The 13,259-nt window shown below is 32.9% G+C and overlaps 1 protein-coding gene across 1 annotated transcript in view; it reads left to right on the top strand.

Annotated features, from left to right (window-relative positions):
* CCDC178 (coiled-coil domain containing 178) overlaps positions 1-13,259 on the top strand; it is a 325,585-nt gene that overhangs the window by 92,746 nt on the left and 219,580 nt on the right. Inside the window, exons 13-16 of the mRNA XM_006920102.2 lie at positions 3,929-3,991; positions 5,058-5,219; positions 6,800-6,913; positions 12,490-12,635. Coding sequence (XP_006920164.1) covers positions 3,929-3,991; positions 5,058-5,219; positions 6,800-6,913; positions 12,490-12,635 — 485 coding nt within the window. The remainder of the gene's footprint in view (positions 1-3,928; positions 3,992-5,057; positions 5,220-6,799; positions 6,914-12,489; positions 12,636-13,259) is intronic.

Consider the following 13,259-nt stretch of genomic DNA (forward strand, 5'->3'; position numbering starts at 1 on the left):
ACATCTCAGGGAAAGCATCATATGGGCCTTGTTTTACTATCCATCTTCAAGATGCTGTTTATTAATGAGAATTTGTGTGATTATGATATTTTAACAGATCCTGAGTTTCTCATCATAAAGAGATTTTTTGAAACATATTTTTGAAAGAAACTGAAACTTTTGTAGTTTAATTCCCCACCCTAGGGACAAAGCAATTTGTTCGTAATTCGTTAATGCATTTATTCAATAAATTATTTATTCAACAAATATTATATGTGGGATACAGTACTGGAAGCTGGGGTTAGAGGAGGGAGCTTACTTCAAAGTGCTATAGAGTGTGCCCAAGCGGCGGTAGCATGTAGTCCTGGATACTGATATTTATTGAATATTAGTCATGTGACAAATCCCATGACTTCTGAGTTCAGTTTTCTCATCTTTGAAAATGGAGAATTATAGCTATGTCACTAAATGGATGATTAACTTAAATATGTGTGTGTGCATGCCCACACACACATGCACACAAGCAGCCCTCACTTTGCACAGCACCAAGTTAACTAAGACGTGTGTGTATCTGCACTATGTCCCCATTTTGCATGGTCCCGATATACGTGAGTTTTAGTACACATGGCACCCTGCAAGATGAGGGATGACTGTGTGTGTGTGTGTGTGTGTGTAAAACAGTCTGGAAAATTGCCTGAGATGTAATTCTCAAAAGTAGTACCTATATCATTAAACCAGGAAATGTTTTTACCACCTACTGTGACTCTTTATCATTCTCCAGCCTCTCATTTTGAGCTTTTTCAATGATAGTGAAATCAGTATTTTACTAAGAAGACTGTGTTCTAGTTACCTATGTTAAGTGTACAGTAATATGTACCTGTTTAATCCTGGTACTGTTCTCAGCAGCTATATGATTGATATTGTACATTAAAAGGAAGCATCACTCCGGTGCTCAGAACTTTCCCAGCAGATTCCATTTCATAGCTGGCTGTGGCATCACTGGCAGATTGGAGCCTCTCTAACACAAAGTCTCCATTCCATTCCCCAACCTGTGTGTTCTAGGTGGCTGAGTTACAAAATTCACTAGCCCAGTTGCCGGGAAAGCCTCATGGAAAGGGAAGCTTTGCAAGGACAGAGGCACATGAGTCAGAAGGCTCACAGTAAACATTCCCCTCACATTGGAGGATACTAGGTATCTGAGGAATCTGAGATGCTAAATCGATCAGATAAAGTCCCTGGGCTCTCAGATTGTGTGGATTAGCATCTTGATTCCAACATGTGCTAACTTTTTGTGTACTGGCGATTTATGTAATCTCTCTCTTATTTTTCCCATTTGCAAAAGGGGATAATAATAGCTATTTTATCAATTTCATTATAAAGTTAAAACAAGATAATTGTAATAGTAGGTATGTAATATGTTTTATCCACAATTATTAGTAGCACTAATGGTAGTTTTATTGTTGAGGGGACTCATGACATTTCCATTTCTTGGTCGACATAGTTTCCCAGATTCTCCTTCGGGGATCAGTGAAGTCACTTTCTTCAAGGTCATTCCCCTTCCTGGGACAGCTCACATTCAATGACTGGTAAATATAGGAGTATAGCCTTGCCACCTTGGTCTGATTTGAGGCAAAGCAAAGGTCCATTCTTGATCCAGGACCCCCATGGAGTTGACTGAGTTTATTTATGGGACTGTATTGCAGCTCAGCCTATGTTCCTGCTTTCTTCCTCTCCTATCCTCTTCCTTTCTTCCTGTCCCATTCCCTCTCCCATACAGCAGGAGTTGATTCCAAGTACACTTCTTAATAAGGATACTACACACCAAGCCCCACCTCCGAGTCACCTTTAATAGCGTATACCACCTGAGACAAGATTGTGGGACAAATAAATCCCTTCACTCAGATATTGCACTTCAAGGCCTAAGATCTGTGAACGTTAAAGCTTACCTTATATCAGTCTTTGACATGTTCTAGGGTATTTTGAAGTTCATAGTAGCTCAGTAGTTCTCCTAGGAACTGGTCAGCTTCCAGGCACTTTGACAGTGCTCAGGTGGACCAATCATACTTCTAGGAAGGGGATAGATAGTACCAAAGGAAGGCCTTAAGCATCTGGCCAGAAATACTCTCTGTGGCCCTGTGTCTGGTATAAGTGTGAAACTGGCAGCCTGGCCAGTAACAAGTACCTTCCCTTCTGGTGATCAGTCATTTGACCTTGGTCTCTGAGTCACAGAGGTTTGGAGCTATGGTAGAAAACAGAGCTTGGAAGAGTTCTGTAAGGTTTTAAGAGTGAAACTCCAGACATTTTTCCTGTGAAGAGTGTGTATTTGTCCATTGGTAACAGAACTGGTAACAGATTGAGTTGGTTTTGTACAGAGAGACAGATTTCAGAATTTCTAAGGACTCTTTCTCTTCTTTTAAAAGAAATTTAATTGTTTTACTCTTGCAGCTTCAGGCTCCTAATCTATTTTATTATAATTGCTCTTATGCTGCCTACAGTTTTTATTAGCCTTGCATCTACATATTCTTTTATGTAATATTAATATCTTTAAGTTCAAGAACTTAAATTCACTTAAACAACAAATTACTCTCTTATTGGTTGACAATTAAAAAAAAACTTCAAAGGATGAATGAATTTTAAGGAAAAACAAACTAAGCAATCCATATTGCAGTCAAAGTGACCATTCTAAAACACACACCTTGCTTAACATCCTTCACTAATTTTCTTGCTGTGCCTTAAAGATCCTACATAATCTGGTACAACTCATCTCCTCAACACACACACACATACACACACACGCACGCACACACACACGCATACTTTTTCAGTTAGTTTCAGACAAAAGTCAAATATAGCACTCTTGAAATATGATATTTTTTCTCCAATCTATAGAGGCATTTTTAATTTGGTTCTCTTTTGATTAAATATTTTAAAAATTGGTAAAACCACTATATCTGTTGTCATGTTAGAAGAGACAACTAATTTTATTTAAAATATCAAAATGTATCATTGTATAAATTGGCTTTAGACATAGGTACATTCATAGGGGAAGTGATATATTAAAATTATTGCTTTCCCTGTCACATTTCTTTTTCCTTCTTTAGAGTTATTTTTTTTTACTTTAGGAGAGCATAATTTTAATGGGTTGCTATACCAAGAAAAGCAAGAGTAGTAGAGGAGGCACATAGAGTCGTTTCTTTATATTGTCCCTGTAGACCCTGTGGTATAATGAGGGCTTCTGTAATGAAGGAGGGATATTAGAGACATTTTGGAACCTCCACTGTACCTCTCTGCAAAGCTATACATCTCTTTTGAATATGGAGGAAAACCTAAGTCCAGTCCAACGCCTCCCTCAAATAAGGGTTTCCAAGGTGTAATTCTAAAGCAGAAAGAACTTTTTTTGAGTTATTTCCAAATCTGGTTGTGGATAATGTATGATACAACTGTGAAGAGTTTAAGCACTCTTTATCCAAGTAACAGAAAGAAGATTTTTCCAAATATTTTTTGCCCACTAACTTTTAAGGAATAATTTTTAAAAAAAAGAATGACAAAAGAAAAAAAAAAGGAATTATTCTAGCCAAATGGAGAATCTGATCACATTTTGCAAACTTCAAACTTTAATTATATCTAGTTAATTTTCAAAGTTGAATCTGCTCATTCTTGAAGGTAATATTAAAAACAAATAGATAGTTTTTAAAAAGAGGAATCGAAGACTGTCTAGTTTTCCCCTTTTTGATTACTTTGATATTTTACTTCAAGGTTATAAAGTATGAAGTGAATTGAACTGGAAATCTGTGCTCTTATATCATTTACTAACTACATCAAATAATAGCAGGCTTGTTTTTATAATATCCAATTTGTAATGAGTATTTTACATTTTATTACATGTAACATAAGTTTTCTGATATTCTAAAAATAAAACCTACTTTTTAAAAAATTTGATAATTTATAGGGTAGAGAAGAGTTCTTGAAAAGACAAACTCGAGGTGAAGTGGCTAATGGAATGTTGATTCAGGTAATCCTAATTTGCTTTTAATATTTTATTCTTCCTTTAATTTGCATCTTACTTAGCATTTTAAATTTGTCTGTAATGAAGCATCTTTTTTCCTACCTGGTTTGCAAGCCAGCAGTTTTCTTTCCTTAGCTGACGGCAGTTGCCCTCCATGTATGACTCGCAGTGTCTAATCATGCATAAAGAAACTGACCTCTCATACACATATCTCATTTTGTGGCTTAATGGGAATTTCTGCCAGCCTAGTAAAAGGGCAGTGGGATCTTATTCCTAAGTGTCTCTTAGTTTGCTTGCTGATGATATGTTTTTTTACTTTTAGTGTCTTTCAATTGAATATCTTTATTTAACACTGAAAAAAAATATGCTGATTGTTCTGTATATAAAAAAATTGAAACTAAAGCATTATAGCTAGTAAAATAAATTTTAATTTTTTTATCTTTATCTATACCACCTGCAAATCCTTTGGAAACCAGGTTGGGTATTTTGATCCCTAGCATCTTTCTAGAATGCCTCCCCTTCAAAAATACATAAATATTTGAAATTATTATTATAAGAAAATGTATTTGGAGGCAAAACAATCCAAAACAGTGTTATTATTAAATATTATTTGAGATTATCTGCACCTCTGGTCCTCTTTGAAACAAACAGAAGTTCTGCAAATGCCAGATTTCCTAATTGATTTATATATATATATATTCAATAATTCTGTACTCTTTGAGACCTTTGTTTAATATTTTGTTATTAATTTCTTGGTCATTGGTTTTATTTGGTCTTAGATTTCAAGATTTACATATATTTCAATATTTGTTGTTAGTGTGTTCTCTAACCTTATCTTCCACTACTTAAGAATGTTTGATTTTTATTGTCTATTAATTTTTTCTCTTATCATTTTTATAAATAATAACTATGCAGTCTTTAAATACGCAGTATTCATACCTATTGCTTTTTATGGTGACATTTATTTTTTTGATTTTCAAATAACAGCAAATATTACTGCCTGGCACAAGATACTCAATAAATGACTAGGTAATTAATAGCCAAATGAATTTTTTTAAATCTTTATTGGCAGAAAAGACTGTATAGTGTTCAAGAAGAACTGACACTTGAGAAGCAAGACCTTTTGAAAAAGAAAGCAATATATTCCCAAATACTGGCAGAAATAGAGGCACCTTTGCTTCAAATGGAAGAAGATGCAGAAAGAATGAAAACCGTCCACGAAGAACATTCTGACGTACGCATTTATAATTAATCCAGAAACTATTTTGCAGGAATATTTAGGTTGATAACTCATATATATAATTTTACTTTACTACTTGGAAAATTGTAATTTCACATAGGAAGACATAAAATTATGGATGGAATAAGTAACTATTTCATTGACCACACAAATAATTTACAGTGGAATTAGACAGCAAGACTATCAATGCTATTACCTGGAACCCTATACTCTATCTTGTAGTGTACTTAGCAAAAGTGGTTTTCAAATGGATGAGTAGTGATTTATTTGGTATGATTGCCCACTATGATAAATTTTATTCGAAGTCTTCACTGCTCGTTAATAAAACGCTGAAGTTATAGTTACTCAAATATAAAATATAATGCATCTTGACATTTTCAATGTAAAGTTTTGATTCATGTAGAAAACAGCTAGGATAAAAAATAAAGCAAATGTCGATAAAATATTTTCAGAAAAACAAGTTCATGGCAGTAACTGATATTACTAGCCCTTCCCAAAGATAAATTTAGTAGAAAAATATGTATACATCATGTCATTAGTCTTTTGGAGAAGTAGAGGGTGTGGTAAGAGTTATATATTCTTGTCTTTAGCTGCAGGGAGTACATACATATTATTCATTTGGGTCATTTTGACAACAGGATGTTTTTTTTTTTCATTGCAAATTATGATGTAACTTTATATTCTTAGTCTTTAATAATTTTCAAAGTTTCTTTATTTAAAAACATGTGATTTTAAAGTGTTCCTATTATGAAAGTTTATTTTGATCTTCAGAGCTTCCCTATGAAATAGGCAAGAGAAAGTTTATCTGTACCATAGACTTGAGAAAACTTGAGACTTAATGGATGAAGCAATGTGTACAAGGCCATAAAGCATGGAAACAACAAATTATGAGTATATTACTCTACTTAAGTCTTCTAACTGCTTATCCTCGAGCTTATGTAATGAATATATAACCAGTACTAATACCTAGTGAGATAAATGATTTTAATAATGGCTCCTCCTTACATTAATGATGGAAATTTATTAATTGCATCAAAAGCCTCAGTATAATCATCTAAGTATGATAATGAATTCCAGAAAAGATTAATGACTTTATTTCCCCTTATTGTATAATAGCCGTTGTTTTATATCTTCTTGTAGTTCAGTAATCATTTTTGATTTTATTATATTTAACAGTTTATAAACTGTAAGAACTATTAATTTAGCATAAATTCTTGGAAAAATAAGTTTTTATGCACTTTCTGTAATCATTACTGACAATTTGTATTTAGAATTTTAATTTTGGTTAAAATATTTTAAATATTGTGATGTAAATTTATAATTCCTATGTAAGTTTATTAGTGTTTGTTACTTAGCTAAAATATATAAGATTTTGGTTTTGTCAGGTAATTAAAATTGAATATTTGGATTGTAGGTATCATAGTGTGTTTTTGTAATTCATGTGTGTTGGTCCTTTCCCTTTATAACAAAATATATATTATTATTATTAAAATAGTCACTTGGGAACTATTTGGTCTAAACCAAGATAATTAGACTGCAAATGCTACACATCTTAATTTCTAAATGTCTTCTAGGTACTATCTCATATAATCAAGAAGAGAAAGTACGTTCAAAAAAAAGTGAAAAAAACAAAGAAAAATTTGCGAAGAAAAGGGAGGGAAACCCAAGAAGCACTAATAGAAGCTAAGGTTAGAAATTTAATACGGAAACGATTTTTGAATTTACACCCTGTTTATGTCAATGAAAACTATTCAAACAATTTTAATTTTAGATATATGCCTCTGGTTTCTAATTGATTACACTAAATTGATTCTGCATGTGCTCATGTGCATGCGCATGTGTGCATACACACAGTCTCTGTGTGTCCATTGTCTCTCTCTTACACTGTCTTCCCTATTGATTAGTGTATCCCCCATTACCTCTCCTACAAAGCAGAGGTAGAGATTTGTAGTGTACTACATAGGACCATGTTTCTACAAATGAGACCAATCTGTAGACTGAAACATTTGTTAATATCTGACATCTAAATTTTACCCTCAAGTTGGTATGTAAGCAGCATGAACAAATGGCTATACATCAAAATGCTTCAGGGTTTTTTCCAAATTAGAAACATTTACTCCCTGAAAACCCTTACATCTAATATTCTATCTTTAGAGAATCATTGGAATTGTGGAAGTGGAGATAGTTCATTGTCTTTAACTTGCTATATAAAATATGTCTAGATATATTTTAGAAGTAGCTCCATAGGATTTGTGGGTAGACAGCATGTGGGCTATGAGATAGAGACATGATTATATTATTTTTAAAAGGTTTTCCCTGTGGTGGGCCACAGAATAAACATAAATATTACTGAGGAAAATAACAATATTTATAATAACAATAACAGATTATTAATATGTTACATGTTTTCTATATGCAGGCATTGTTCTAAGTGCTCAAACATTAACTTATTTCATCTTCGTGATGACTCTGTGAAGAGTATGTTATTCTTATCTCCATTCTATAGTTGGAGCATCTGAGGCCTTGTTTTTTAATTAGCTTGTTCAGTTTCACTTAGCTCATCAGTGTGGAGTTTAGATTCTGGCACTGGCACTGGCATCCATGATCTGACCATTACATTAGACTGGTTAAAGCTTACTTAACCAATAAAGGTTACTGGTTAACACGAAGGTTAACATGAAGTAAAATCAGAACTCAGTAACATAAAATATAGCCAAAAGAAAATAATTACGTGGACTACCGGAAATATTTTTTAAATCACAATTTTATTATTAATTTGCTTCTGTGTTAGGAATATAGAAATACAAATTACCATTTATTTATAAATGACTGAAGATAATTATACAGCAACATTTATGAAATAAGCCAAGATAATACTTTGTCGTTACCAATACGTTATTGTGGTAAGAAAAACTGAAAATATTTTGCATATGTACTAAGAGCAAAGGAGAGAAAACAGAAATTAACAGCCATAGGAAAAATTTAAAAAGACACAATTATATACAGAAGTGAAGGAAAGAATGCTGTTTTGCATAGCAAGTTTGTTTTAAAAATCTAGAGTAAGTATAAAATTTATTTATAAAAAAGTGAAAACTGGGTGAAGTGAAAAACAACCCACAATAATAGAGCAGTTATTATAGAATAAATTTAATTTGTCCAAACTCTACCACTGAATGCAAGAACAAACTCAGATATTTTACTGGCTTTCCTGCAAAAGGCCAGATATATAGCATAAGAAAAAATGTAAAGCTTTTAAATTCATTCTATAATAATATAACCTTGAAACCATAAATGAAAAACATTAGCATAAAAAAGAAATCTTAGGTGATCTCACATCTGAATATAGATGACAAATTCTTAAATATATCAGTGAATTGAATGTTACAATGTGCTAAAAAGAATATACTATGCAAAATAAGATTCTTTCGAAGAGTGTGAAGATGATTCAGTAGAAACAATTGTATTAACATATTTCACATTTGCAGAAATGATAGACAATTAACCTAAAATAATTGATAAAACTCTATAGCCACTAATGATTTTTAAAATGACTCTTAACTGTCCAGAAATAGAATGAAAACATCCTTACCTTGATAATGTGTTATAGTGTGTCTACCAGTGTTTTCCATCAAATATCATGCTTAATGATGAAACATGAAAGGCATTTCCATTAAAATAAGGAACAAAACATTCATAACCCCTCTTACTGCTTAGCACACTACTGTTATAGAAAATTACTTGTAACATGTCACAATAAAACATATGTATTCAACACTACAATAGAAAGCCACCACAGGATTTTGGTCCATATCTGAATATTTCAAAAATATTAACCAAAAATTGCCCGAAGTGACATATCTAACAAATATAAACAAATTCCAAGAAAAAGATGGCTGAATACTGTTTTTGTGTGTGTATATGTGTGTGTACTCAATATTATAGAAGGTACTAGGAGTTGGAAGTTTAGAGAAGAAGGGCTTATTTTATTAGTCCTTCAAATTAATTTGTCTCTCCAATTACTACTGAGCACTTTAAGTGTATTAAATATTGTTGCAAGTTGTTGGAGGTTGGGAAGTGAAAGGGGAACTTGGTTAACTCAAGAAGCACATCATGTTGTTGGGGATCAGACAAGGAAACAGCATTAATATATTGTGAGCAGAGCCATGACAGCAGTATAATGAGGTACGAGAAAGTTGTGGAGGAGAAAATCCAAATGAACTGAGAGAACCAGGGAAGGTCTGTCAGAAAAGATGATGTCTAAAAATGAGAATTACTAGTGGAGTAAATGGATGTTGGATACTTGCCTCGCCATAATATTAAAGAGAATAGAGATAATATACACAAAAAGCTTAAAAAAATAATTTGGCACTGGAGCTATTTAACAAGTGGTTTCCAATATTATAATTATTATTATATAATTTTTAACTTGAAAAAAAGAGATTAAGGGCATTTTAAAAACAGACACTGTGTTTACAAAGCAAAGAGATCATGAGAGAATGCTATATGTTTGTGGAATGGCAAGTAGAAGGTATAGGCAGAGAGCAGGGAGCCTATTCTAAGAGTGAAAAGAGATGAAGCTCGTGAGACTGGGCAGTTCCCAAATGAAGAAACATCTTGTGAGCCATGCTAATGAACCACATTCCAAAGAAACTTGCAATCTGTTGTAATATCAAACATGACTAGTAGCGTTTGTTAAGTACTTATTATGCTGATTGGTGTACAAACAGTAATGTTGACATCATTTCTATCTCCTAAGAACTTAAGTTCTAAGACAAATAATTTTATTTTTTACTGTGTGTAAGTATCTCCATCATGGGCCAAACTAACCAGTACTACAGAACTTTTACTGTTTTTAACCTCAATTTAAGTCTTAGGTGTAGAATTTGAACCTATTACATTTAGAAAACATAAAAATATATTTATTAAATCTTAATAAAAATTAAAAGTATAATCTCATTAATAATTTAGAATCCGAATATAATTTTTATTAACTAATATTTTTAAAATGTGTGGTTTGAAAGTTTTTGACATAAGGAAATAATGAAAAATTTTACGTATAGTAAAACATTAATTAACTATAATTCAGATTTCCAAACCCTTTCACATCTGGACATGAAAGTACCTTTGGGTGGAAAGCCTCCAAATTGCTGAAACCTTTGTTACCCAGGCTAGAGAAAAAATAAGCCAAAGAATGGTGAAATTATAAACGTACTGTTTCATGCCTCTATTCCCATCCTCTCTGGTGACACTTCAGCATTCATCAAAAGACTTACAAATGGCTCTTGGAATCTCCAAGCTTTTGCTCACTTGAGATATGTAGATATGTACTCCTGACATATGGCATCTAACAGTTTCTTCTCTCCAGATGCAGCTCACTATGGGAATGTCTCTGATATTTTTGATGCCATGGAAGGGGATACACTGCTCACATTTAGCAAAGCCTCACTTGGGGTACCTATTAAAGGCATCAAAATACAACTTTTATTTTTCACTGCTATCTGCAGGAAGCACACTATCTCTTTCTTTCCTTTAGTATAGAATCCTCTGGCACCACTTCCAGCACTGCTGAATTGGCTAGTGGGGTCTAAGTTGTTGAAACCATTGCTTCTGAAGTCTTCTCAGTTTCCTGTGAAAATCTTTATTCAAGATTAAGGCATGAATTATGGAATCTTACCTGAAAGTCAAGTTTAGCAATAGATAGCATGCTGTACTGAGAGCTGCCCATTCTCTCTGACCCCTACCTATTTAATCAAACAGACTTGTGCCTCTCCACACTTTTTAAAAATTTTTTAATTTTAAAAACTCTTAGTTTCAAGTATACAGTACATTGGTTAGACATTTATACAGTTTATTAATCAATCTCCCTGATTGCTCTTTCTTCTGGCTCTCTACCTAGCCATTACATTAATGCCGACTGCATTCTCTATGCCATGCTCCCCGTCCCCGTGACCATCTATCAACTACTAATTTGTACTTCTTTAACCCTTCATCCCTTTCTCCCAGCTCCCCAACTCCCTTCCCCTCTGGCCATCACCAGATTATCCTCTATATTTGTGAGCCCGTTTTTGATTAGTTTGTTCTTTTTGTTCCGTAGATTCCACATACAAGTGAAATCATATGGTATTTCTCTTTCTTTGACTTATTTCACTTAACATAATAACCTCTAGGTCCATCCGTGTTGTTGCGAATAGTAAGATTTCATTTGTTCTTAAGGCTGAATAATATCTGTTGTATGTATGAACCATAACTTCTTTATCTAATCATCTGATGATGGGCATTTAGGTTTCTTCAATATCTTGGCTATTGTAAATAATGCTGCCATGAACATAGGGATGCATAGATCTCCACACTTTTCTTTTTAGGTTGACTTTATTCCCACTAATAACATAATGTCCTACAGGGCCCATAGAAGAATCCTAGTCAGCCATCTTTCAACTATATTCTGGTATGTAAAAAAAAATCATTTACCAGTAGAAAAATTTTAGAACTTCAGAAAAAAAGAAAGAAAACAGAGAGGATTTGGAAATTCAAATACAGTACCCAATGTTCAAAATCTTGAACAAACAGCAGATTTTTATAGGAAAGCAAATATAAAAGATTAGCCATTCTTGTTAAAATCTATTAGAGTAGAGAAAGAATTGGGAAACATGAGAAAAAAGGAGGAAAACAGGAGCAAAAGGAGCAGTTGAGATTTGTGGAATCAGTTGGAAGAGTAGCCCTAACTAGAATCAACAGTAGACATGGAGAATGACATTCGGTACGTTAGTCCACCCAGTCAGTAAATTAGTCAGCTGACATGCAGGGATCATGCAAAATCAAACCTCCAATCTAGAGTTGCATAGGCCAGCCATGGTAAGCTATACTAGCATTAAATATTGACTTTTTTCGAAAGATCAGAATATACGTGTCTACCTTCAGTGTACATGTTTGAAAACCAGTGACCACATGTGTGCATCTTGAAAAGACATGCCTTTAAGGTGTTCATGTATATGTGTGAGAAAGGGGACAAGTCAGTACAGGGGACAGAGGGAGAGAGGAAGAGAAAGATGCGGGGAGAGAGAATAGATAGTTTTAACCAATCTTTTAGACAATTTCATCACACATGACAATGGGGGAGCGAACATAAACCTAAGTTATTACTTATATTGTTAAGAAGTTACTATTTGCTTTTAATTGTTCATATGGCCAAATGTAATTGTGTCAAATCACAAGGATTTAAAAATCAAAGGATTTAAAATGAAACATCCCTGAATTTATTTTCCAGGAAAAATGCTCAATAATTTTTAACGAAATAAAGACTGCTAAAAGTAAAACAGTTGTTTATCAAGAAAAAATAAGTAAGTTGAATGAGAACCTAGATGAAAAAGAAAAGGAAAAGAAACATTTTGAACAGATACTTAACAATTTAAAGTAAGTACTTAAATAGTATCAAAATACTAAATGTTTAATATATTATTTATAAAAGAGATAAAATCAAATTTCTATATTTAAAATTTATTCTTAAAATGATCTATATTTTCTATCATAGTTTGATGTGAAACATACATTGTGATATTGGATAATTCTGATTTAAAAAAATCATAAACTGCTTTCATTTTTTATTGCTCCCCTGGGTTCATTTTTATTTGAATAACTGAGAATTCTTCTCTTTTTCCAAGTATAAGAACTTTTATTTCTTATGAAATTAATAATCCTTCTCACTAATTTCAGTATTTCTCACTTATGTGACATGGTTAATAATATATAGTTTGTTACCTAAACATTTTTGATAAGTTTTGAGGTAAGAGTTTAGAAATAAGTATTCTACAAAATCTCATGTAGTTCATTCACATTTATTGTTTACAAAAGTCTTTTAGCCAGTCCCCTTATTAGTCAGGACCATCCCTAACAAGGGTTAGTGAGGCCTTTCATTTGGAGAATGATCATGCTCTAAGACCCTGAGCATATCCATAGACCCTCACTTAGAACTTAAGCACTCTTTACTCATCTTGGTTCTCATTTCCTATTCTGTGGTACACTGAGAACAGGACTTGG

This window comes from Pteropus alecto, unplaced genomic scaffold (assembly GCF_000325575.1).
Source record: "Pteropus alecto unplaced genomic scaffold, ASM32557v1 scaffold146, whole genome shotgun sequence".
Classification (NCBI taxonomy): Eukaryota; Metazoa; Chordata; class Mammalia; order Chiroptera; family Pteropodidae; genus Pteropus; species Pteropus alecto.